Source organism: Macrotis lagotis, chromosome 1 (assembly GCF_037893015.1).
Source record: "Macrotis lagotis isolate mMagLag1 chromosome 1, bilby.v1.9.chrom.fasta, whole genome shotgun sequence".
NCBI classification, from domain to species: Eukaryota; Metazoa; Chordata; class Mammalia; order Peramelemorphia; family Peramelidae; genus Macrotis; species Macrotis lagotis.
The window spans coordinates 501648085-501671244 of NC_133658.1; the positions used below are offsets into that span (position 1 = coordinate 501648085).

Here is a 23160-nt window from a genome sequence, read left to right on the forward strand (position 1 = left end):
AGATAAAGGAAACTATATCCTCCTAAAAGATACCATAGACAATAAAGTTATTTCAATACTAAATATGTATGCACCCAGTGGTATAGCATCCAAATTCTTAGAGAAGTTGAAAGTGCTATAGGAAGACATAGACAGCAAAACTCTACTAGTAGGAGACCTCAATCTCCCACTCTCAGATTTAGATAAACTGAATCATAAAATAAACAAGAAGGAAGTTAAGGAGGTAAGCTAGAAAGCTTAGATATGATAGACTTATGGAGGAAACTGAATGGGTATAGAAAGGAATATACTTTTTTTTTTCTGCAGTACATGGCACTTACACAAAAATTGACCATGTACTAGGGCATAAAACCCTAAAGATCGACTGCAGAAAGGCAGAAATAGTGAATACATCTTTCTCAGATCATAATGCAATAAAAATCATGTACAATATTGGGTCAGGGAGATATAGACCCAAAACTAATTGGAAATTAAATAACCTCATTTCAAAGAATAAGTGGCTGAAACAACAAATTACAGAAAGAATTAATTACTTCATTCTAGATAATGACAATAATGAAACAACATACCAAAACCTATGGGACACACTCAAGGTCAGGAGATATATTTTATCTTTAAATGCTTACATGAATAAATTAGAGAAAGAAGAAATCAATGAACTAAATATGCAACTAAAAAATTAGAGAAAGAACAAATTAAAAACTCCCAATTAAATACCAAATTAGAAATTCTAAAAATTAAAGAAAAAATTAATAAAATCAAAAGCAAAAAAACTATTGAAGTCATAAAAAAACCAAGAGTTGGTTTTATGAAAAAAACCAATAAATTGATAAACCTCTGGTCAATTTGATTAAAAAAATAAAGAAGAAAACCAAATTGCTAGTATCATAAATGAAAAAAGGTGAACTCACCACCAATGAGGAGGAAGTTAAAGTAATAATTTGTGATTATTTTGCCCAACTCTATGCCAACAAATTTGACAATCTAAGTGAAATGGAAGAATGTTTATAAAAATATAAATTGCCCAGATTAAATGAAGAGGAAAATAATTGCCTATCTAACCCTATCTCAGAAAAAGAAATTCAACAAGCCATTATTGAATTCCCTAAGGAAAAAAATCTCCAGGTCCAGATGGATTCACAAGTGAATTCTCTCAAACATTCAAGGAACAATTAGTTTCAATTCTATATAAACTCTTGAAAAATAGGGGAAGACAGAACTCTGCATAACTCTTTCTATGACACCAATATAGTGCTGATACCTAAACCAGGAAGAGTTAAAATAGAGAAAGAAAATTATAAACCCATCTCCCTGACAAATATAGATGCAAAAATCTTAAATACAATCTTAACAAAATGATTACAAGTTATCACTCACATAATACATTATGATCAAGTAGGATTTATCCAAGGAATGCAGGGTTGGTTCAATATTAGGAAAATTGTTAGCATAATTATTATATCATTAACAAATCTATCAGAAATCACCTGATCATATCAATAGATGCTGAAAAAGCTTTTGACAAAATACAACACCCATTCCTAATAAAAAAAACACTAGAGTGTTAGGAATAAATAGTTTGTTCCTTAGAATAATAAGCAATAACTATCTGAAACCATCAACAAGCATTATATACAATGGGGATAGGCTTGAGGCATTCCCAATAAAATCAGGTGTGAAACAAGGATGCCCATTGTCACCACTACTATTCAATATCGTATTAGAAATGTTAGCTTCAGCAATAAGAGAAGAAAAAGAAATTGAAGGAATTAGAATAGGGGAAGGAGAAGACATAACTCTTACTCTTTGTAGATGACATGATGATATACCTATACACTAAGTGAGATAGCAGGAAACGATTACAGTAATCTGCTGTTTGATAAACCCAGAGAGTCCAGCTATTGGGATAAAAACTGCTGGCAAAATTGGAAGTTGGAATGGAATAAACTTGGATTACACCAATACCTCACACCCTATACTAATATAAGATCAAAGTGGATACAGGATTTAGACATAAAAAACAACATTATAGGCAAACAAGATGATCAAGGAGTAGTATACCTGTCAGATCTATGGAAAGTGAAGCAGTTTGACCAAGGAAGAGATGGAGAATGTCATTAAAAGCAAACTAGATAATTTTGATTACATTAAATTAAAAAGGTTTTGTACAGACAAAACCACTGTAACCAAGATCAAAAGAAATATAGTAAATTGGGAAATAATTTTTACAACTGCTATTTCTGACAAAGGACCCATTTCTAAAATATACAGAGAACTGAGTCAAAAGTTTTTTTTTTAAAGCTCCATTCCTCAATTGACAAATGATCAAAGGATATGCAAAGGCAATTTACAGATGAGGAATATGAAAAACTGATCTAAATCACTACTTATTAGAGAAATGCAAATTAAAACATCTCTGAGGTACCACCTCACACCTCTCAGGCTGACCAATATGACCAGAAAGGACAATGATCAATGTTGGAAGGGATGTGGAAAATCTAGGACACTAATATATTGTTGATGGGGCTGTAAACTCATCCAACTTTTCTGGAGAGCAATCTGGAATTACACCCAAGGTGCAACAAAAATGTGCATACCCTTTGAGCCAGCAATACCACTACTGGGTCTATACCCTTCAGAGAGTATGAAAAAGAGTAAAAACATCACTTGTACAAAAATATTCATAGCAGCCCTGTTTGTGGTGGAAATTAAATGAATGTCCTTCAATTGGGGAATGGCTTAACAAATTGTGTGTATGTCATGGAACACTACTGTTTTCTATTAGAAATCAGGAGGGATGGGAATTCAGGAAAGCCTGATAGAATTTGCATGAACTGATGCTGAGTGAGGTGAGCAGAACCAGAAAAACATTGTAGACCATAACAGCAACATGGGGGTGATGATCGACTTTGATGGACTTGCTCATTCCATCACTGCAACAATCAGGGACAATTTGGGGCTATCTGCAATGGAGAACAGCATCTGTATCCAGAGAAAGAACTGTGGAGTCTGAATAAAGACCAACAACTATTATCTTTACTTAAAAAAAACAATTATCTTCTTATGCAATTTTGCTATCTCTTATACCTCATTTTTTTCCCCTTAAGAATATGATTTCTCTCTCATCACATTCAACTTAGATCAATGTATACCACAGAAACAATGTAAAGACTAATAGACTGCCTTCTGTGGGATGTGGGGGGAGGGAAACAAGATTAGGGGGGAAATTGTAAAACTCAAAATAAATAAAATCTTTCTAAAATGAAAAAAAATGAACGCAAAAATTATTACGATATGTCACTGGGGAAATTTTTTTATAAAAAACTAAAAAAATAAAGTTTATAAAAAAGTGAAGTGGTGTAGTAGTAGTGATAATGGGCATCCTTGTTTCACTTTTTTCACTAAAAAAATAGTTTTTTTAAAAAATGGGGGAAAAATTATAGGCAATAATACAATTTGGAACCTTTCCAATGTTTCAACTAATCTAACCCTGTGTTAGGCAGTTAATCACTACTTAAGATTCATGGTGAACTGCAGTGAATTGAAAGACACTCCTTTCCTCATGCCTCAAGATAATCAAACCGATTTGGGGCCCCAATTTAAAAAAAAACAAAATCAAAAAACCTCTGCCATCCAATTCTAGTATAGATAGAAAACTCCAAGAACCATCTGGGTCTGATTAGGAATACCCTCTCCTATATCCTGCACTGATTATTTCTTTTCAACCAAGCCCATTTTAGGATATAAAACTCTGCTTGGACCCCCTACCTTGAATGTATATATCTTGCACCTGGGAAGGATAAACCTCTCTATGTATTGCCACATTATGTGTGTAAGTGTGTATACTTGTTTTGCCTACTTGCTGCAACACATAACAATAAAGCTCAAGTTTGTACTAGCATTCTGAGTACCATTTTCCTGTGAGTTCTCAATTCAGGACTTTGCTTTAACTCCAGTGGTAAGGTCAAATAAAGCAATCAGGGTTTCTGTAAAAAGAGACTGAGATTCAGGAAATCAGGAAAGAGAATTAATAGTTTAAAGCTGAAAGGAATTAAGAAACAGGATAATAGTATTTTGAATCCTTTGACAGTGTTTGGAGAGTCATTAGTAAAACATCATAGGCACTGTATGTAACTAAAGAAGTACTTCCCCTTTGTCTAATGGGCTGCTTCACATAATGCAAAAGACAGGATTTCCTTGGGCTCCTTCTGAGTTAGAAAGAAGGTGTGTTGTCTCCCATCCAAAGACAAAGCTATTCTGTCATAAAAAGCAGCCCACACTGGACAACAACTTAAAGGAAAGTGCAGAGTTTGCTGCTTTTACTGCTACTTCCTTTATTGTAAGAGAACCCAGTCCAGAAGTTTTCTGACCCCTAGCCCTTGGCACAAGTCTTCCAGGTATGTACTTCTTTTATTTTTTATTTGGCAATTCAAATATTTTTTAAAATAAATCAGAACATGTCAGCACATACAGTGCTAGTATCTAAATTAATTTTTAAAAAAGCAATTATTAAACCTACAGTGACTTGAAGTTGAATCTATATATTCAGCAAGTTTAAATCCATTCTTGCACACACCTGTGTTAATTCCTCATAAAAACCCTCATAAAAACGCCTTTCTTCAGATATGAACAACATGAAAATGAAAATGAAGATTAAGAGAGGTAAATCTCCCAAACATTTCTGCTAGAATCTGCTAGCAACCACCTGCCACCAAGTTAAGCAAAGTAGGAAGAAGAATATTACAATTCTTTCAGCAAGAAGGATGGTTAAATTGTGCTAAGCCCAATCCCAACCTCAATGAAACGACTGGGAACTCTTTAAAGAATGACACTGTCTACTCCCAACCCCCTTTTCATGACAACTCAAAGAATAATCACCAAGGTAGATACAGAATGCCCTTCTGAACCACAGAAAAAAAGCAGGTCCCTAACTTGTCCTGAGTTCCAGGTTCTGCTTAAAGACCTAACATAGAAGCCACTGACCAAATAGACTATACCTCACTGGATATGGCCTTAAGCTGTCCCCTGGTGAGCTGTGTCACTGCACTCCTAAAAAGTCCCCAGGTGCTACAGAGGAGATCTTGGTAAAATAGACAAATTAGAGCCAAGGAAGAAACAGATCCTGCACTGTCCTACAATGGACACTAATAGCTTGGACTATTCTCTTTGACCACATGCTCTGAAACCACCTGAGAGACCCTCTAAGAGAAATGTTCCCTGCTGTGGGGATTAGGGTTGATTTTGTGGCTAAACCACAATACTGACGAGTTGCAAATATAGGGTAGATGGGAAGGACCTGAAGAAGCCACCTTGGATGAAGTCACTCACAGTGTATCCTCAAAGGTATCATGCCACCCTACTAATGATGACTAAAGCTGAGGCCATTCAAGAGATCTAGAATCTAGAGTCGAGACTGTCTGAACATGAGGAAGAGAAAAAGGAGCATGACCCTCGGGTACACACCAATGAGGCTCCCAAGGGAAGATACAAGCAGCAAGAAATCTGGCCTTGAGATAGTAGAGACAAGGACACCCAATCTGCCCTACACTGGCACTTCTGAGAGCTGGGTGCTTCCAAATGGATGATTTTAGTTAAGTCAGTGAGTGAACTGAGGGACTTCTATCAAAATCTATGCAGAAAAAGAACAAGAGTAGAGGCCAGAAAAGACTGTGGAGGCTGAGCCCCCAACTTGCAAGGGTGCCAGAGGGGAAAAGAGGAACAGAGTGAGAATCAAATGGTTGCCTATGAACAAGTAACAATGTAAGGCCTTCCTGAACCCAGGAGTATAGATACACTAATTTCAGGAAATTCTGAAATTCATTATGAGACACCCAAAGCAATACAGAAACTAAGTGGTCATACTATCATGGGTAAAAGCACTACAAATAATTTGGAAGTAGGTCTTCCACTGGTTCCTCAAACATAGGTTGTCATAATCATCTCCCATCTCTCATTATAGGCAAGGATGTTATGAGGTGTCTGTTTCAGTTTCAGAATAAATCCAAAGCCCTGACACTAACAGCTGGATATATTCAGTGGCAAATAGTCTAGCTCTCCCTCCGAGAGAGTTGCTAACACTCCTCAGTTCAAACCTAGGCAAGAGGGACTGTACCAGTAATTAAGGAGTTACTTTGTAGTGATGATATTATCACCACTGTATCCCCATTCAACTCCTATCTGATCAGTCTAATAAGAGGGAACAATGACGGGTAGCTCACAATAGATTATAAGAATCTGAATGAGGTGGCTTATCCTGTTAAGCCTCTTCTGCCTAAGATCATAGAAACTACTAAGAGTATACAGAATGCTGGATGTGAAGCAATTTGGTATGTATAATCTTGCTAACATGTTTAATTTGGTTCCTATCTCCCCTGAAAGTCAAGCCCAGTTGCTTGATTTATGTTCACATGCTTACCCATGGAAATGATAGCAGCTGTTCACTGGGGCAATCATCTTGTGGCCAAAGGCAGTTTCCCACTAGACTATAGGGTGGTGGTTTCCAGACAGCAGAGGAGGCAGAACTGGTTGGTTCATTTTTTTCATTTTCCCATTCGAGAACTGCAGTCAAAGGCAGGACTCCCATACTAGGCTACAGGAGGGGCCATGGCACATAATCATAATCCAAAAACTAAACTGTAGACGAGAGCAAATCAAAGTAAACTTCTATTGCAATATACTAAATATTAAGAGAATTCCAAGAAAAAAAATCTGAGAGGAAAGAAAGAACTCCAAAATGATCACAGGTAGAACCTCGGAAAAAAGAAAGACTGGTCATAAGAACTCCAAGACTGGTCTAAAAAATGAAGGAAAGCTGAAACAAAGAGATAAAAACATGTAATTGGTACACTTGAAAAGAGAAAGCTTAAAGCAAAAACCAGACAACTTAATAGTTAGGTGACAGCCTGAAAAAGAGACTCAATCAAAGGGAACTCAATGATTCAATGAAGAAATATAAATAAATCAGAAGACTTCTTGGGGCAGAGTCAAGATGTCAAATTAGCAGCAGTCACCAAACTGAACTCTCCCAACATTCCTCTCCAAACAACTGTCTCATATCAAATATGGGAGTGGCAGAGTAAACAAAGTTAAAAGTAAGATACTACTAATTAGAGAAATGTAAATTTAAATAACTCTAAGGTATCACTACATCCTTATTAAAAAAAATGAGTAAACTAATAGAATATTGGTAGTTGAGAATAGGTTCAACCTCCATTCTGGAGAACACTTTAGAACTATGATCAAAGGGTTATAAAATGCCTTTTGACCCAGTTATAGCATAGAAAGGATAAAAACACAGATACAAGAACATTTAGCTTCAGAAAACTCAAGCATCCCTCACCTCCTTATGGAAACAAATCTGGAATCATTGGGTGATGTGCCTTGACTCATGGTTCAGAGACATCTACAAAATCTGAGAGGCCTGCATTTCATGTAAATGAGACTTTTTTTGTACTTAAGTAACCAAGAAGTCAGGCCATTGTGACCAAAGACTACTGTCAAGGATGCTTCAGGGAACCAAAGTACCTGGGTCAACTTTATTGTCTTTTAGGGAAAACTAGAGTAATGTTGAAGGAGGATGGAAATGAGGGAAATCTTATTACTGGTCCTATTACAGTAGGCAAAATGGATTCTAAAGTAGAATCTTACAATAAAAAGAACACTTAAAATAAAATAAGATAAAAATTCACCCAAGGTTAAGAAGCTAGAGCAGAATCTCTAAACAAATTGAAAGTGGCAGAGGTGACAAGGCAACCATAAAATTAAATACGATTAAAAGACATAGTAGGGAAACTACATTATGCTTAAAGGCACTATAGATAATGAAATATCAATGCCAAATATATACGCACCAAATGATATAGTATCTAAATACCTAAAACAAAACTTTTTATGTATATGATTTATTTATTTTTATTGTTGCTTTTTAATGTTATTTTACTTCATTTTTTCTAATTACATGCAAAGACAGTTTTCAACATTTATCTTCATATAAGATTCCGAGTTCTATATTTTTCTATCTCCCTCCCTTCCCTCCTTACCTTTTCTCTCTCACCCCCTCCAGACAGCAGCAAGGAATCTAATACTGGTAAAACAGGAATACTTCACCTTTTTAAAGTAACAGATCTCTCTGGTAAAGTCTATGGACTCCATCAGAAAATAATATTTTTAAATATATGAAATCAATCAATCAATATTTATTATGTGCTGGTATGAGCCTGGCACTGTGCTAATAAAATAAATGTTTTTACAAAGAAAATAAATTATACTGACTTTTAATTTTTTTAATGTTCCTAGGATGTAGTTATATTTATATATTTTTGATACTTTAACATTTTGTTTGTTTTCCAATTATATACAATAGTAATATGTACCTATCATTTTTTGCAAAGCTCTGAATTCTACAACCCCCCCACCATTCCTTCCCTCCCCCCCCATAGAAGGCTGTCTGATAGTCTCTACATTGTTTCCATGCCATACACTGATATAGATTGAAAATGTTATAAAAGTAAACATAAGAATAAACATAAACCACCCCCCCCCAAGAAGATGGGAAACTGCAAGGAGAGAGAGAGAGAGAGAGAGGAAAAAAAATTATACTTCAGTCTGTGTTCAGATTTCAATAGCTCTGTCTCTGGGGTGAGTTGCTTTCTTTAAGTCCACCAGAGAAGTTGCTTCAATGTTTTTCCTACAGTTGCTATTACTAGCTGTACCTCCATTCATATTTCTCTCCATTCTCATTTATTCTATTCTTTCTCTCCTTTCATCCTGGCCCTGTCCAAAAGTGTGTTGAATCTGAGTACCCTCTCCCTCGATCTTCCCTCTCTTCTATCATCTATTCCCCTATCCCCCCCTTAACCCATCCCTTTCCTCCCATCCTTCTCCAGGGTAAGATAGATTTCCTCACCCTATTAAGTGTGTATGTTATTTCATTCCTGAGCCATTTCTGATGAGAATGAAGGCTCACTCATTCCCCCTTGCCTTCCCCCTTTCCACTCCATGGAAAAAGCTTTTTCTTGACTCTTATGTGAAATCTCTCAGCTTCTTCATCTCCTTTTCCTTCCTCCCAGTACTTTCCCCCATCACCCATTGACTCCATCCCTTTACCACATCATACCTTTATATTCCACTCCTTCCTATGTCCTGTCTATATATGCTCCTTCTAACAGCTCTTATAAATAAGCAAGTTCATATGAGTTATCAATATCTTCTTCCCATGCAGGAATACAAACAGTTCAATATCATCAAGTTCCTCATAGTTAGTCCCTCTCTTCCGCTCCCTCTATGGTTCACCAGAGTCCTGTACTTGGAGATCAAACTTTTGGTTCAGCTCTAGTCTTCTCGATAGGAAAGTCTGAAAGTCCCGTTTTATTGAAAGTCCATCTTTTCCCCTGAAAGAGGATGTTCAGTTTTGCTGGGTAGTTGATTCTTGATTGTAAACCAAGATCTTTGGCCTTCCAGAATATCATACTCCAATCCCCATGAACCCTTAATGTAGAAGCTGCAGATGCTGTGTAATCCTGACTATGAAGCCTTGGTAGCTGAATTGTTTGTTTCTGGCAGCTTTTAGAATTTCCTCTTTGATTTGGGAGTTTGGGAATTTGGCTATGATATTCCTGGAAGTTTTTCTTTTGGGATCTCTTTCAGGGGGTGACCGGTGAATTCTCTAAATTTCTATTTTACCCTCAGCTTCTAGGATCTCAGGGCAATTTTGCTGTATTATTTCTCTCTTTCTTTCTTTCTTTCTTTCTTTCTTTCTTTCTTTCTTTCTCTCTCTCTCTCTCTTTTTTTTTTAGGATTTTGCAAGGCAAATGGGGTTAAGTGGCTTACCCAAGGCCACACAGCTAGGTAATTATTAAGTGTCTGAGGCCGGATTTGAACTCAGGTACTCCTGACTCCAGGGCTGGGGCTCTATCCACTACGCCACCTAGCCGCCCCTATTTCTTTTTCTTTTATGTGTGTGCATGTATATTTATTTCTTGAAAAATGAAATCTAGGCTCTTCTCCTGCTCGTGGTTTTCAGATAGCCCAATAATTTTAAAATTATTTCTTCTGTACCTGTTTTTGAGGTTGGTTGTTATTCCAATGAGATATTTCACATTTTCTGCTAATTTTTGGTTTTTTGGAAAAAGTTTTATTTCTTCCTGATTTCTTGCAAAGTCATCAGCTTCCTTTAGTTCCATTTTGCATTTGAAGGAGTTATTTTCTTCAGAGAGCTTTCTTATCTCCTTTTCCAGCTGGCCAATTATGCTTTTTAAGGCATTCTTCTCCTCATTTGCCTTTTATTTTGCTTTTTCCATTAGGCCAAAACAGGTTTTTAACATATTGTTTTCTTCAGTATTTTTTTTTTGTCTATCTTTCATCAAGCTTTTTGGTTTTCATAATTTTTCTGCATTTCTCTCATTTCTCCTCCCAATTTTTCTTCTACCTCCTTAATTGCTTTTCAGAGTCTTTTTTGAGCTCATCCATAGTCTGAGCCCATTTTCTATTTGGCTTGGAAGTTTGGGATATAGAAGCTTCAATTCTGTCATCATCCGAGTGTGTGTTTTGATCTTCCATGGGGCTCAAGTAATTCTCTATGGTCAGACTCTTCTTTTACTGTTGTTTACTCACTTCCTCAGCCCAAGACTAATTTATAGCACTTCCAAGGCTTTGGGGTTTGTTTTATTTTGGGGACACCCCACTGGGACCTTTATTCCTCCAAGGTTGTGACTTTTAATTTTTTAATTAAAATGTTATTTTTATTCTTTCCCATTCCCCCACCATTGAAAAGAAAAAGAAAACCTTTATAGTAGGCAAAGTATAGCAAAACATATCCCAGTTTCAATCATTTTTCATTCTGAACCCTGAGTCCATCACATCTCTGTCAGGACTTGTAATATAATCATTCAAAATTTTTCAAGAACTCCCAACTTAAGGAAAAATCTAATTGAAATCAAGTGGTTAAATGAATATTTTTAAAAATTGCTAAGGATATGTATGTACTCTTTTTTTCTAAATTTAAATAAATCTAACTGAAAGAAAAATAATAAATTAAAAATTAAATAAAACAACAAATCTGAAAAGAAATTTGTCAAGTTGAATGATAGATAACTACCGAGTGGAAATCATAATGGGAATATGTAGGAATCATATTTGCCCCAAAACCATTAAAAAAAACTAATGATCATAAAAGATAACATTTGAAATTCAAAAGTTTATTCACAAGCAAAATAATACAATTAGAGGTGGAAGGGAAACAACTGGAAAACTTGTGAAAAATTCACAATAAATTTAAATGAAAAAGAGCTAATAGTCAAGATACACAAAGAATGAATACAAATATATATCTATGAACAAGAGCCATTCCCCAGTAGATAAATGGTCAAAAAATTGCAAACTCTATTAACAACTAACTGAAAGAAGGCTGCAAGTACCTAAGAAGTCCCAAAACAACTTTGTTTTCATTGCATACATAGAAAATTGGCAAAAAGGGACAAAAGATGTAAACTATCAATGTTTGGGGAGTTGTGAAAAGATGGATACTAATGGAATGTTTGTAATAGTTATGAATTGGTCTATCAATTCATAGGGAAGTAAATTACTCAAGGAGAATAATTATAATGTCCATGCCCTTTGATACAATGATTCCAATGCTAGGCATATACCCTAATAAATTCAAAGATCAAAAGAAAACCTCTCATACAACAAAATCTATATAGCTATACTTTTTGTAGTAGCAAAAACCAGGAAACAAAGCATATTCTAATTAGTTGAGGAATAGACAAACTAAGTGAGGCACATGAATATAATGGAATATTAATATACTATAAGAAAATCAGGAGCGGCTAGGTGGTGTAGTGAATAAAGCACTGGCCCTGGAGTCAGGAGTACCTGGGTTCAAATCCAGTCTCAGACACTTAATAATTACCTAGCTGTGTGGCCTTGGGCAAGCCACTTAACCCCATTTGCCTTGCAAAAAAAAAAAAAACCCTAAAAAAAAAAAAAAAGAAAATCAATCTACAAGTGTTTATTAAGTTCCTACAAGGAGTCAGACCCTGTGAATAGAAGTATAAAAAATCAATCTGTTATTAAAATGGAGGCATAAAAGTGTGCGTGTATGTGTATACACATATATTTATGTATGTGTATATGTGTATATGTACATGTATGTGTATGTGTATATGTATATATACACACACACACACACACACACACACAGCCACAGGCACAGCACACCACAGCTGGGCCAGGCATCTGGGTCTGTGGCAGAGGGGATGGTTTCCAGACCTCTTGGCCCAGGACAGCTGGAAGGGATGGTGAGAGAACTCTGCCACCCCAGAGTGAGTACAGAGCAGAGCTCCTGCCTCAGAGCAGTCCCGCAGTGAGAACCTGCAGCAGAAGTAGGCAAAACCACCCAGTACTTCCAGAGCTATCAGCCCACAAACAGTAAAAGACTTGGGGGAGACTGCAGAGGTCTCTCTTCTCTCCCTTGTGCAGGACTCAGCTGTTTGCCCATACTCAAATCCAGGTTGCAGTCTGGGCCACCACAACACCACCATAGCCAAGCTCCTCACAGCTCCAGGGCAGAGGGGGGGAGCCTGAACACAAGTAAGAGAGCAGTCAGAGCCTCTCATAAGATCTTGGAGGAATTAAGGTCCCTGTGGGTTGTCCCCAAACCACCCCCCCAAGTCTTAGAAATGTGGTAAATCAGTCATAGGCTGAGGAAATGAGCAAACAACCAAAAAAGAAGAATCTGACTATAGAAATTTGCTTTGGAACCATGGAGGATAAAAATACATACTCAGATGATGACAAAATCGAAGTTTCTGTATCCAAAACCTTCAAGAGAAATAGAAAATGGGCTGAGGCTATGGATGAATTCAAAAAAGGCTTTGAAAAGCAATTAAGAGAGGTAGAGGAAAAAATGGGAGGAGAAATGAGAGCAATACAGATAAAGCATGAAAACCAAATCAGCAATTTGGTGAAAGAAATACCAAAAAAAAAAAAAAAAACTGAAGAAAATAACAAATTAAAAACCAGTTTAGTCCAAATGGAAAAAGCAACACAAAAGGCAAATAAGAAGAATGCCTTAAAAAGCACAATTGGCCAGCTGGAAAAGGAGATTAAAAAAGCTCTCTAAAGAAAATAACCCCTTCAAATACGGAATGGAACTAAAGGAAGCTCATGACTTTGCCAGAACTCAGGAAGAAATAAAACTATACCAAAAAAAAAAAAACAAACCAAAAGTTATAAGAAAATGTGAAATATCTCATTGGAAAAACAACTGACCTTGAAAACAGATCCAGAAGAGAGAATCTAAAAATTATTGAGCTACCTGAAAGTCATGACCAGGAAAAGAGCCTAGATTTCATTTTTCAAGAAATAATACAGCAAAATTTCCCTGACATCCTAGAAGATGATAAAATAAAAACTGAAGAAATTCACCAATCACCTCCTGAAAGAGATCCCAAAAGAAAAACTTCCAAGAATATTATAGTCAAACTCCAAAATTCCCAAGTCAAAGAAAAATACTAAAAGTTGCCAGGAACAAGCAATTCAACTACCATGGCTCTATAGACAGGATTACATAGGATCTGGCAACCTCTACATTGAGGGCTTATAAAACTTGGAATATAACTTTACAGAAGGCAAAATATCTTGGTTTACAACTGAGAATCAACTACCCAGCAAAACTGAACATCCTCTTTCAGGGGAAAAGATGGTCTTTCATTTTTTTTAATTCAAGATTTTGTTTGAGTTTTACAATTTCCGCCCTTGCTTCCCTCCCCCCACCCCCTCAGAAGCAGTCTATTAGTCTTTACATTGTTTCCATGGTATACATTGATCTAGGTTGAATGTGATGGGAGAGGAAATCATACCCTTAAGGAAGAAAAATAAAGTATAAGACATAGCAAAATTGCATAAGATAATGGGTTTTTTTTTTTTAAATTAAAGGTAATAGTCCTTGGTCTTAGTTCAAACTCCACAGTTGTTTCTCTGGATACAGATGGTATTCTCCATTGCAGACGGTCCCAAATGGTCCCTGATGGTTGCACTGATGGAATGAGCAAGTCCATCAAGGTTGATCATTGCTCCCATGTTGCTGTTAGGGTGTACAGTGTTTTTCTGGTTCTGCTCATCTCACTCAGCATCAGTTCATGCAAATCCCTTCACGGTTCCCTGAAGTCCCATCCCTCCTGGTTTCTAATAGAACAATAGTGTTCCATGGCATACATATACCACAGTTTGTTAAGCTATTCCCCAAATGAAGGACATTTTCTTAATTTCCAATTCTTTGCCACCACAAACAGGGCTGCTATGAATATTTTTGTACAAGAGATGTTTTTACCCTTTTTCATTATCTCTGAAGGGTATAGACCCAGTAGTGGTATTCCTGGATCAAAGGGTATGTACATTTTTTGTTGCTCTTTGGGCACAATGAAAAGATGCACTTTCAATGAAACGGGACGTTCAAATTTTCCTATTGAGATGACCAGAGCTGAACAGAAAGTTTGATCTCCAAGTACAGGACTCAGGTGAAGGGCAGATGAGAAGGACTAATTATAAGGAACTTAATGATGTTGAAGCATTTTTATTCCTGCATGCTTGGAAGAAGATACTTATAACTCATATGAACTCTCTCATTTATAAGAGCAGTTAGAAGGAGCATATGCAGACAAGGCACAAGAAGGAGCTGAATATAATGGTATAATATCGTAAAAACATGGAGTTAATGGTGATAAAAGAAAGTACTGGGAGGAAGAGAAAGGCTAAAATATTTCACATAAGAGTCAAGAAAAAGCTTTTTCAATGGAGTGGAATGGGAGGTGAGGGGAAATGAATGAGCCTTCATTCTCTTAAGAAATGGCTCAAAGAGGAAATCACACACACACACACACACACACACACACACACACACACACACACACAAACAATTAATAGGGTATAGAAATCTATCTTACCCTAGAGAAAAATGAGAGGAAAGGGATAGGATAAGGGGAAATGGGGAGGGGGAAGGGGCAAATAGGTGATAGAAGAGGAAAGATCATGGGCGAGGGTACTCAGATACGACACACTTCTGAGCAGGGACAAGATGAAAGGAGACAGAGAATGGAGTAAATGAGAGTGGGGAGGAATAGAGTGGAGGGAAATACAACTAATAATAGGAACTATGGGAAAAATAATGAAGCAACTTCTCTGGTGACTATGATAAAGAAGGCAACTCACCCCAGAGACAGAGCAGAGACATTGAAATCTGAACACAGACTGAAGTACACTTTTTTCTCTCTCTCACTATTCTTGAGGTTTCTCATCTTTTTGGGGGGAGGGGGGCTCATGATTACTCTCAGAACAAGATTACTGTGATAATACAAAATAAACAAATCTAATGGACATTATGATATAATAATGTAAATATTACTGTGTTGTAAGAAATAGACAGTTTCCAGGAAACCTAGGAAGATGTGAGTTGAAATAGAACCTAAGAACAATTTATACACTAACAATACAGAAAAGAGAAAAAACTTTGAATAAAGCATTATATCCCCCTCCTGATAAAGTAGAGATGAAATCAAGATTCAAAATGAGACAGAGTTTTGGACATAGTCAATGTGGAAAATTGTTTTGCTATATTATGTGTAGCTGTTACAAAGGATTTGTTTTTCTATTTATTTAGAAGGGATAGGTGAGAAGAGAAATAAATACTTGTTAACTTGTTAAGTTTAATATAAAAATAGAATTGTTCCTAAAACTGATAGGGTTCTTTAAACACCAATTCACAGTAATCCCTTCCTGTCAATTGCTGAGTAACAAGGACTCCTTTTTGAGTAAGTTTAGCCTGATTGACACTCATCTCAACAGACTAAGAGACAGAGACTACCACTCAAAGACTACCAGACATGGGCAGTGGTTCAGAAATAGATATTTCAAGTAAAAAGGACTCTGCATTGCATCACAAATCAAGCTGAAATGATGGTAGAGGATAGAAACCCAGAAGGAACATCTTTTATGCATAGTAATTTAGCCAGTCTCCAAATACCCTCAGATATACCTTCAGAGCACAGTACCACTGCTAGCTAAACTGGTTGCTCTCCCAGTAAACAAGACTATAATGCTGATAATGAAGACTGTGATTATACATACATTCAATCAACACAGATCACAGGAAATGGAAGATTTTCCAAATAGGAATCAGACTATCTTAAAATGTCACAGGTAAACCTAGTCAAACTATTACATATATAGACAGATAATTATGTTAATGTTTAGCTATGTAATATGTGTACTGTTAATGCAATATGGCTACATGATATGCCATTGATGGGTATTTGAATACACCTGTTTTATTTTCTTTTTATGCTTATTTTCTTTGTACTGGTATTATGTCTATATTGTAGCTAGGTTCATGTGTTAACTGTTTAGCTTTACTGTTAGCTATATATGCATACAGCATATTTTGCTATTTGTAGGCCTACTTATTACTTGTTTACTGTTAAACATATTTGTTTTTGCTTTGAAATGAAATACTGATATGATTGTATGTTATGTAGTCTTCAACTTATTTGGAACTATACAGACAACACTGCATTCTGAGAAGTGATGCTATGCACTGAGATTTGTATAGTTGACATCTAATTGCTGTGAATGACTCTCTACAGTGATTGCTTGGGATGCTTCTGCTCATTATCTTTGTAATGTGATGGTAAGACAGTTACCCAATCTGGACAAACTAAATCCTAGGATGCTGAAAGAAATGGCAAGCTATTGTGTCAATGATTTATAAAAGATGCTGGAAGACACAAGAGGATCATGTTGGGGGTCTAAAGTTAAGCAAAAATGTTTCAATTCTCAAAAAATATAAGAGGGAGAATTCACAAACTTCAGGCCTCTGAGCTTAACTTCCATTCCAAAAAAAATTTCACAATATAATAAATGGATTGCTTGTGAACAGGCTGAAAAGAGTGATCATTAAAAATCAGCCTAGCTTCATCAAGAATAATTTATGCAGGAGCAGCTAAGTTGCACAGTGGATAGAGCACCGGCCCTGGAGTCAGAAGTACCTGAGTTCAAATCCGTCCTCAGACAGTTAATAATTATCTAGCTGTGTGGCCTTGGGCAAGCCACTTAACTCCATTGCCTTGCAAAAATAAAAAAATAATTTATGCCAAACAACCTCATTTCCTCTTCTGACAGAATAGAACAGTGGATAAGGAGAATAAATGAATAAATTTTTCATGCTGTCCATTCATAAGGACAAGATAGAGACAGAGATTAGATAAAAGACTTGATCTTAATGGCAAGATAAGAAATAAGAGGTGATTCATGAGTTGATGTCAACTTAGTGGCTGTATAATTTATTACTGCCTTGAATTAATCAACCAATCAACAGGCAATTTATTGCTTTACAATGTGCCAGCCATTGCACTAGGTACCAAGATTACAAAAGACATACAAAGACTATTGTCTTTGTCTTTAAGAAGTTATTGGGAAAACAGTACCATGGGAAGCATAGCAGAGCTTGCGCGTGTGTGCATGCATGTGTATGTGTATGAAATAAATGCAAAATATACAGAATAGGTAAAAAATAATTAAAGAAAGCACTAAGCAGCCAAGAGGAATTAGAAAAGGTAAAATGGAGGAAGTAGCATTTGAGGTAAACTTTGATAGAAGTTTAGGGTTATGAGTATAAAGAAAAAATAAAGAGAATTCTACACTTGGGAATCAGCTCTGGCAAAGGGTCAGTAATGAATTTTTTTTTATAAATATATGGAATTATAAGATAAACTGGAAGGGACTTCAGAATCCATCTACTCCACAATCCTTGTTTAAAAGATGAGGCATTTGAGGCCAACCTAAGTTACGTGATTCACCCAAATTCACATAGATTAAAAAAAAATCAGAAAGAGTATAGAGCAAGTTTAAATGATGCAAAGTCAATGGACATCATAATTTTGTGGTGTCTTTGCAGACATTTCCTGATGTTAATATTTTTTAAGAAATACAAGCCACGGTTCAAGTTAGATTATTCTGTTTCTCAAAGTCAAGCAACATTTCCAAGTGGGTTTGTAGCTCTTTAAAATGAATTTCTGAGCATACGTAAAATCGCGTCACTTTTTTGGAAATGAAAATCATGGTGTTCACCTCATGGAGTTTTACCCCCTGAAAGAAGTGACTGATAATTAATTTTCTGTTATTTTAAAACAAATTCCTTTATTCTGCATGTAAACATTAGATTTTACATATTCAGTTAAAACTCACAACCCCAAATTCTATGGTAGCAACCAAGTATGTTTCCTCTCAATCTCAAAGAGCTATGGATAATAGTATTCAGGAGTTATGTTTTATAATTCTCTTGTCATTTAGCTTTTCTTGATGTCCTTGGCTAGAGTCCAGATTTCACAGATAGATGCAAGTGCATCTCAAAATAGCAACTTCAATTTTAAAATCTAATCATTAATTTTGCAGTTAAAAATAACTGTTTTCCATTTCAATTTTAATAAACACAAAAGTAATTAGTAGCTGAATCTAACTTCTATCTACTAGATAAATATGAAACATTTCAAAAATTAAGTGGGAATGGGGCTCTGGAGTCAGGGAGTACCTGGGTTCAAATCCGGTCTCGGATATTTAATGATGACCTAGCTGTGTGGCCTTGGGCCAGCCACTTAGCCCCATTGCCTTGCAAAAACCTAAAACAAAATACTTGGGAGGGTGGCTAGGTGGCACAGTGGGCGGGGGGGTGGTCCTGAGTCAGAAGACTCACTTCTCGAGTTCAGGGCGTGTGGCCCTGGGCAGGTCATTGATTCCCAAACTGTAAAATGAGCGGGAGTCAAGCTCTAGAAGAGAAAACCCCGCCCGGGGTCCGATAAGGCGGCCACGCCTGAAATGCCCCCAAAGTAAGCGGACTCCTGGGGAATCCACGTCGCCGTCCCGCCACGGCCACGCGGGGAGGGTCCGAGGCGGGCAATCCACGGCCATCTTCCGGTACAAAACCCGAGATGGGTGTGCCGCCCGCGGGGGGCTCCCACGCCGCCGCCTCCACGGCCCTGAGGGGCAGCGCCCACTTACCCCGGCGTAATACACTTTATTGGCTCTTTTGATCTTGATGTCCAGCACAGTCCCCATGGTGCGGCAGCAGCAGCGGCCCGAAGCCCTCCCTCCCGCCGCAGCCTCCTCCTCCACTACTCTGTCTCTTCCGGGCAGCCGCGGAGTCACGTGACGGCGCCCGGGTCACGGGATGGCTTGCACTATCTTTCCTCTTTCTCCCCCCTCTTCTGCATGGCTGGGGGCGGGAACGGGCGCCGTGCGCGCGCTCCTTCTCGCCCGGGGGCGGACCCGGGAGCGAGGGCGGCGGCCGGGGCGCGCGGTTCCCCCTCGTTGCTACAGCGACGAGAGACGCCGCCCGCTCCGGAAAGCCGGGGACGAGGGCGGGCGGTCGAGGCAAGCCCCGCCTTTCTTCTCTTTCTTCCGGGTCTAGAGCGGAAGGAGGCTCGAGGACCTGATGGGACTAAGGAAGCTAAGGGACGCCCCCTGGCGTATGGCAGAGGCACGCAGACGTCACCCGGCCCGGGGGCTGCCGGGGCGCCCTCATCCGGGCTCCCACATCCGGGCTCCCTCGCTCTTCTCTGGCTGCGCCGGAGCGGGGCTTTCCCCCTTCCGCACACACGCAAATCACTTTGTAGCGCTCTGTGGACGTAGCGAAACCAAGTTACGAACATGTAACGACGTGTAATCGTCTGCACACATTATAGAGTTACACACACACACACACACGGACATATATTATCTACAAGGTTCCTTCCAGCTTTAATTTATTCACGACTAACTTTCTTAAAACAACACAAAATGTATGGCTCCATTCAAAGATGAATGGTTAGGTGGCGCGGTGGATAGAGCACCGGCCCTGGAGTCAGGAGGACCTGAGTTCAAATCCAGCCTCAGACACTTAATAATGACCTAGCTGTGTGGCCTTGGGCAAGTCACTTAACCCCACTGCCTTGCAAAAGAAAAAAAAATGTTAAAAAAAAAAAGAAAAGAATCTATTCCATTGGTAACTAGGTCCTAAGCACTTTTTTAGAAGACCTTCCACTATTTCACTATTTACATACGCAAAAGACTTTTACTGGGCAATCCTTCTGGCATGGATGGTACTAAGAGAAAAAGAAAGGGAAAAAAAAGAACTAAAATAAAACCCCCCAGATCCTAAGCCTTCCCTTCTCAATTCTGAAGGCCCAAGGTTTGGGTCTCAGTCTGGACCCTGTGTGGATCAAGCCTAATCTTTGCAGTTCAAGATATGTCTTTGAATGTATAAAGGTGACAGCAGAGACACATTACAGAAGATGACACTTCCAGTACAGTTAAAAATCATTTTTTCTCCTGATTTGAGGTGATGATGATGATGAGGAGCAGGAACAGTTTCAGTAATAGAGTTACAGTACGGATACAGCTGGCATATTCAGCAATTCATCATACGGAGTCAGGCTCATCTAGATGTCATAAATTTCTTGTATGCGAATCCTAAATCCAAATCCTAAATGCAAATATGATCCCAAATCCTAAAGTTATACTCTTACCAGTTTCCTCTCCTTCCTTCCACTATTCTCTACTCAATATTCCCTGGCTCACGTGCATACCAAAACTTCCTCCTCTCTGAAAGTCACCGGGAAACCATACAAAATATTGACCTGGAAGGGCTGTCCCCTTCATCCTTAGGGGCTAAATAAAGATACTCCATCATTCCTATAGAGTAACTTAGAAATATTGCCAAATCAACTAAGGAATCTCCCTTTCATCCGTGCTATACATACCCACCATGGTTATATAGTGACAATTTCATTTACTCTTTCCTATTACAAAGCAAGAGGCCTCCAAACACCACCCCTTGGTAGCCCTTTCTTGGAAATTGTTGCACAAACCATTCCAGAGGAAAGGGAGCCTGTATTTCTCCAAGATATATGAGCCATTTGTAGGGTCAAGGACCTTGAAGTCAATATTTCATTGCACAGGAAAGGAATAAGGTAGAACCAGAAAAGGTCAGCCATAACCAGTCCATTCTTATAACAAGATTCCAAGAACGACTAGACCAGAGAACTCTTTCCAAGAGTGATCAATTCATCACAGACCTGCTGGGAGGTTGGATTTCTGACCTGGGAAAACAAACATATTATGATGCAGCTGTTGTTGGCAGTGACAATCTTCTTGTCCTCTTAAGACAACTGGGGGGAAGAGCTCAGTTTTACCAGCTGAGAACTGACTGAGGTGCTCTGAGGGTGATGATGATGACTGTCCTTCATTTTCAAAGAAGTCCATGACATCGGTGAGGTAATATCATGAATAGCACATGAATTAGATTTGAATGAGGGTTGCAGTGCTAAGTCGCCAGTCTTCCTTTCTCCTCCTGAACCATCTGAGTCCAGTGGAGAGATATGAATCAAGACCGGAGATGTGAGGAATCAGACTTAAGTGACTTACCTAAGGTTACATAGCTAGTAAGAGTCAAGTGTCTAAGGCTGAATTCCAACACTTGTTCTCCTGACTCCAAAGTCAGTACTTTATCCACTGTACCACCTAGCTGCCCTTAGGTACTCTGACCAGCACAAGCAGCCCATTTATATGGGAATAATTGCCTTGTCCTTTAATTAGGTCCTATGACCTACTAGGCAAGGCATCAACATTTCAATATCTAAATTGGCACTGGGGACCTACTCCCAAATCTCTATTCTTCTTGTAATAGGCTTAACTTGGTCATTTTGCATAGGATGTCTCTAACAACACGACTTTCTATGCAGTAGGAGGCATCAGCAAAATTCTTCTCTTTTTCCTGACCCTAAAGGGGAGAATCTTTGATTACCTAGTCCTATAGTCTTTAGATCCCAAACTAATCAGTAAATCACCTAGCAGTTATCAACTTCATATTATGTGGGGGCAGCTAGGTGGTGCAGTGGATAGAGCACCAATCCTGGAGTCAGGAGGACCTGAGTTCAAATGTGACCTCAGACACTTAATAATTCCCAGCTGTGTCATCTTGGGCAAATCACTTTAACCTCATTGCCTTGCCAAAAGAAAAAAAGTTCCTATTATATGCCAAACACTATGCTAAGCACTAAGAATACAAAGAAAGACAAAGAGCTAAAAATTTTGAGCTCTCACGAAGCTCACCATCTAATGGGAGAGACAACATGTAATCAAATATATCTTAACAAGGTATAGAGAATACATTGGTGGTAGCCTCAGAGAGAAGGTCCTAAGATTAAGATGGACTGAAAAAAGCTTCCTGCAGAAGGTTCGATATTAGCAGAGATTATCGAAAAAGACCAAAATGATATCACTATGTTAGAGATGAGTTGCAGTGTTTCTGACTGTGGCTGATCAGACAATTACAAACTTAGAATGCCCTACCACAGGTCAGACACAAATAGTTCATGTGAACACCTGAGGTGGTTACTCTAAACATATCTCATGTTTCCTTTGAGTTGCTTCAATTCTGTCTTAATAATAGAGCACAGCACCCTCTCTGATGTGGGCAAAGCAAGTTGGAAGGTCCTGTCCCAGTGTCTCCCTTGCTGCATAATCAATTCTAATACCTTCAGGGTGTCCCTGTATCACTTCTTCTGATACTCCCCTCCCCCCTTCCCCCGCCTCCCTGTGAGCATTTGCCCTATGTGAGTTTCCCATAATTAAGTCTTTTGGGCAAGCATATATTTAGTATTCTAAGTGGCCAGCTCATCATAGTTGTGATATTTGTAGTAAAGTTTGAATGCCTGACAGTTTAGCTTGAGAAAGGACCTCAGTGTCTGGTATCTTCTCCTTCCAGGTAATCTTCAGAATCTTCCTAAGACAATTTAAATGGAAGTGATTCAGTTTCCTGGCCAGATATACAGCAATGAGGTCGGCACAATGACTTTGTAGTCAGTCAAATCTTCTTTCTCACACTATCTTTTGGAGCCTCCCAAATAGGAAGTGGAGATAAGGAGTAAGATAATTCTAGTCATGGAAATAGCCAATGGAAAAAAAAAAAACCTTAACTTAGAAGATGCAAAGAAAAAACAACTAGGTCAAAGTCATTGGATCATAGATTACAATGGGAGTGGGGGTAAAGAGAGTCAGCAGAAAAGTAAGATGTAAGGAGACTTGAAAGAAGGAAGAGCCTTCCAAGCCAAACACATAATTTTTATTTGATCC

At 38.1% G+C, this 23160-nt stretch overlaps 1 protein-coding gene across 1 annotated transcript in view; it reads right to left on the reverse strand.

Moving 5' to 3' along the window:
• The window catches only part of VPS26C (VPS26 endosomal protein sorting factor C), a 92700-nt gene extending 73245 nt beyond the window's left edge, over nt 1–19455 (reverse strand). The window contains 1 exon segment of the mRNA XM_074213978.1: nt 19048–19455. Within this exon segment, the coding sequence (XP_074070079.1) occupies nt 19048–19104 (57 nt within the window). The 5' untranslated portion in view covers nt 19105–19455.
• Nucleotides 19456–23160: the final 3705 nt, after the last annotated feature.